Source organism: Galeopterus variegatus, unplaced genomic scaffold, assembly GCF_000696425.1.
Source record: "Galeopterus variegatus unplaced genomic scaffold, G_variegatus-3.0.2 Scaffold114, whole genome shotgun sequence".
NCBI classification, from domain to species: domain Eukaryota; kingdom Metazoa; phylum Chordata; class Mammalia; order Dermoptera; family Cynocephalidae; genus Galeopterus; species Galeopterus variegatus.
In genome coordinates this window covers 717355-722327 of record NW_007726225.1, presented here as the reverse complement: position 1 = coordinate 722327, position 4973 = coordinate 717355, and the positions used below count along the sequence as shown (strand labels likewise).

General features: G+C 37.6%; 1 protein-coding gene across 1 annotated transcript; it reads right to left on the bottom strand.

The window, feature by feature from the left end:
- Positions 1–3495: 3495 nt before the first annotated feature.
- Positions 3496–4524, bottom strand: LOC103602428 (trace amine-associated receptor 8). The gene has a single exon (XM_008586832.1). It carries the CDS (start codon positions 4522–4524, stop codon positions 3496–3498), a length of 1029 nt encoding a protein of 342 aa, XP_008585054.1.
- Positions 4525–4973: the final 449 nt, after the last annotated feature.

Here is a 4973-nt window from a genome sequence, read left to right as displayed (position 1 = left end):
AAGATTGAAATCCGTGTTTCTAATGAGCCCCTGCAGGTATTTCAGGTGCTAATCACAGCGGATGACACTATGGGAAGTATTTCATTCCTTCTTTTCTGTTTCCTATTAGAGTATCCAATTCAGTGCAAAATGCATAGTAGGCCCTAAACACACGTCTGTTGAGTTGTGATGCTGCAGAGGCTCTTTCACTTTATTTGCCCTTTTATATTGTGTATTTTCCTTCTAAATTACCTCCCAACACTCTCATTTTTTTCTCTATTTTCTATTATCAATTATGGACAGAAATGAGTCAGTACATAAAGAAGGAAGAGGTTGTTGAGTAGTGTGTTGCACACACAACCTCTACTCAGCCTCACCAGATAACGGAGAGGGTAAATCTTCACATCACCATGGAATATGTGCACACCTCCGTAACCAGAGCCTGTCTCCTTCTGAGAAATAACTTATTCGCACCTGGGTTTGATGCTCCCCATTCTCTTTCACTTCATTCTAGATAATAGCATATGCGCCTTACAAGAGGATGAACTGGAGGGGACTTGAGGTGTCAGTTTAAGACCTCTGTGTAAATGGTAAATTTCCTTTATATTATATAATTATTGCAATTGACCAGGACAGCCTTACTGTTTCTCTTAGCTTGGCTAAATTTAAGACAAGCTTCCTCCTGGCTCTAGGTCCCAGACCTCTTTTTTTATAGAGCACTTACTTTAGAAAAATTCTAAAGGTTCCTTTCAGCTGCAAATCCTTTTAAAACTTCTTGGCAGTTTTACAGCCCAGGAATGTCTTCCTCAAGGACCTAGGAGCCAATCTTTTGAAATGTAATCATCAAGGAAGATAGTGGCTCATCTCCCAGTTTCTGTAGGAGGGTAGGAGCCTAACTTTGAAGAGTGCCTTACTCCAAATTGGAAGACTACCCAACCTCCTCCTGTTTAGCTCTTAAAAACTCTCCAGCCCTTTGATTCAGTGTAGCTGAGTTCACACTGAATTGGGCCTTTCTCCCTTATTGTAACGGTCTTGAATAAAGTCTTTCTTGTCCTTAACTTAGTGAACTTTTTTGCCACTACGTAACACAAATATAGCACAGTGTTCATCAGTTATTCTAGTTAATTACTAATTACTAGAAACTTTCTCGATTGATTGTTACCATGCTACTAATCTACTCATTGCCTTCCAATTTGCCAAGGTCAATCCTTCTTTCATGCAAACTAATTATACTATCAAAAAGAAAGTTTCCACACTCCTGTCTACTTATGCAAGTCCAAACATACTTGCAGATGCATCAAAAGTTCTTTCTGCTGAAAAAATAAAGTTTCCTCTAACTCCTTTCTGAATCTTCAGGCCATGGGACCACATGTGGCTGAGAAGACCACATGTGCTATAGGAAGGACTAGCACCAACTACCAGCCATGTAATGGTACTTGGTGCTCTGCTCACAGGACTTACCATCTCTGACAATTTTCTGTCCCTCGTTAATATAATTTAAAAGGTGTTGTCCATATTACTCTCAAAATTATGTACTTGAGGAAAATACTTGTAATACATTTTATTATTTTTAGCCATTCCTGATACAGGTACTTACACATAATTAATTCTCAAAATTCATTTGAAAAAAATTAAATATCTCATTGGAAACCTACGAGAAAAAATTATTTTAATCATTTTAATTAGTGACTCCACAGATAAATATAAGAATAAAGAAAATAAAAAAATTTATACATCACTGCTCCAATACAATCTTCTTTTATTATGCAAAATACTCCAGATATGCATTCCAAAATGATTTTTATTGAATCAGCAGTGTAAAATATTCCAGAGATCAAAATGTGAAATTACAGTATGCATCTTTATCCTCTTTTTGTCGTTGTTGACAGCTGGATGGTAACAGGGATCAAACCCTGGACCTTGGTGTTATCAACACTACACTCAAACCAGCTGAGTAACCAGCAGCACAATACTCTTTTTATTTTGTTTTTTTGTTGTTGTTGTTTTTTGCTTTAATTTTTTAAAATTTTTATTACTGTTAAAACATAGTTGATTGTACGTGTCTGTGGTACAGAGCTGAACATAATACCTGTGTGCAATATGGGATGCTCAAATCAGGATAATTAGTGTATTCAACATTATACAATGTAATTATTTTCGTGACCCTTTACCAATGCTTCCCTAATGTCCCCGGCCCCTTTCCCACCTGTGGGTAACATCAGTTCTGTTCTCTCCTTTTGAAAATGCAATGTATTATTTTGACTGTTCTATTCTTCTTTGCAGAATACTCTTTTTAAAACATGGGGTTATTTTTTTTACAGTATTTGCATAGGATTTTCAATCATGTAACATTCTAGGGAATTGAAACACCACACTAATTTTTAGGTGAAGAAAACTGCTGAGAAAAGTTGTGGAAGTGAACTATTCATTCTTTTCAGGTGATAAAGGTGGTGTACAGATGTCAACTGCTAGTGGTAATTGACAATTCTTTTGCAGAGTTTCCATTTGCTAATGATCATTAAGCCAGTGTTTTTGTGGTAAATTTTTTTACTACAAAATTTATGGGCAGTGTCTGTGGTTACTACCTGGTCCCAAGGTGGGATTACTGGACCCACAACATTGCAAGTGAACATTCTGAGATTCTGCCTTGCCATTAAGCAGGAGAGGCTCACCTGCTCGCCGCAAAACTCCTGGGTGCTGCAAAGGTTAAAGGAACAGGGAGGAATAATCGCAGAAGAGCAGCAAATCAATAGACCCTCAGGTACTGTCATCACACATGGACTCCGTCTGTTGTGGGCTGAGTTGTGTCACCTAAATTCATATGTTGAAGTCCTAACCCCCAGGACTCCAATCTGAAAAGATGTAAGTTAAAATGAGGTGTTCGGGGTGGGCCCTAATCCAATATGGCTGGTGCCCTTATGAGAAGATTAGGACACAACACACTCAAAGAAAGAGAATGTGAAGACATGGAAAGAAGACAGCCACGTAAAAGCCAAGGAGAGAGGTCCCAAAAGAACCCAAGCTTTGATCTTGGACTTTCAGCCCCTAGAGCCGTGAAAAAATAAGTTTCTGTTTTTTTAAGCCACATTGTCTGTGGTACATTGTTATGACAGCCCTAGCAAACTACTACAGTGCTGAAAAAGACAAAGAAGGAATGAATATTTGAAGATAAATGAGAGTTGAGCATAAGAGAAGATGATTAGGGATTTCACATCCAAGAATGAGATTCAGAATTCAGTGAATTGGAAGAAACAAGAGCATGTGAAAAGAACATGTACAAAAATTGAGATGGGTAACATATGTAAGCCTTTATTTATTTATTCATTTATTACTTATTGCAGTAAATGTCTTTACAATGGTTTAATGGTTTAAATTTCCTAAAATTTCTTTCTTGGATGACTTGAAAAATAATATATTTCCCCAGTTTTGAAAGGTTATATTCATTTCTTCTATTTCATTGTTTCATGAATACAAGTTTTCAAGTTGTTCTTAAATTTCTCAACTGAGTGCTAATACTTATTCTGAAAATAAACTAATGGTTGATGAACTATCCTTTAAAACTTCCCCACTTAAAATAAGTTTTATGGCTTTTCTAAACCAAGGATAAAATAAGGCATAAATCAAAGGATTCATGGCTGAGTTATAATAAGCACTCCAGCAGCAAATTTCATAGATATAGGTAGGGGTTATGAAGCCCATAAAAGCATCAATTAATGTTTCAATTGTATATGGTAACCACGAAATCATAAATGCTATCACTGTGACCCCCAGGGTTTTAGCAGCTTTTCTCTCTCTCTTGGCCACTCTGGCTTTGTAACTCTGGGAGGATGATTCTGCTTTGCTACTAGTACTTTCCATTTTTATAGCTTGTTGTTTAGCTACAAGAAAAATCTTACTGTAAAGAATTATCATAACAAGAGTTGGAATGAAGAACAACAGAAAATCTATCAAAACCCAGTCTTGATTCACAACAATCTGACATCCTCCTACACAGTTCAGTGCACTTACTAATTCTTCCATCCCGTCGTCACTGGCACCTGTGCAGAACACAGCACCGCTGTACACCAGGGGCAGGATCCAGGAGATGCTGATGCAAATTCCTGACACACGCACCGTGAACTTGGTAGGATAGACCAGAGGGTCCATAATAGCAATGTATCTGTCGATGGAGATGAAGCACAAGTGGAAGAGAGAAGAATAACAAAATGCCACATCACAGCAGCTGTGAAAGGTACAAAATTTGTCTCCAAAGTACCAGCAGCTCTCCACGGACCTGACCATGCTGAAGGGCATCACGGTCACACCCACCAAAAAGTCAGCACAGGCCAGAGAGGCGATGAGAAGATTGGCTGGAGAGTGCAGTTGCCTGAAATGAAGAACTGAAGTCATCAGCAAGAGGTTTCCCAATATGGCCAGTAAAGACCCCAAGCCAAAGGCTGTGTACAGAATCACCCGAAACCCAGGTGAGTAGGGGGTTTTAATACAAGATCCATTCACATTCTCATAGCACAGCTGCACAACAGGGTGGGAAAAATTGCTGTTCATGGTTCTGCAGTTAGGAGCTTGCTGGATTTCTGCCCTTCCTTGTGTGAGGAAGTAATAATTTTGAATTCTGAAAATTAAAAAGAAAAATTCAAAGTGCATATCAAAGCAACTGCTTTTAAATATTGCCTCATACTATATCCTGTTATATTTCAGTTATTAAAAGTTAAAAGAAATTTAAAAATTCAGAAAATCATTCTGTCTTTAATCACATAGTTATTTTTGTAACTATGTCTGAACCTCATAGTTTTCCCCCAGCAAAACTAACATGAATTTTCATGACCCAGAAATCACATTACCTGAGTAACTGAAAAAGTTTAATATAAATACCTGGTTCTTTACACCTGCAAAACTCTTCTTTGCAAAGGATGATTATGTATTATATAATTGTATATTTGAGAAGTCACCTTTTAATAGGCTTCCACCTCCTAGAACGTTTTAGGAAGCCAGCC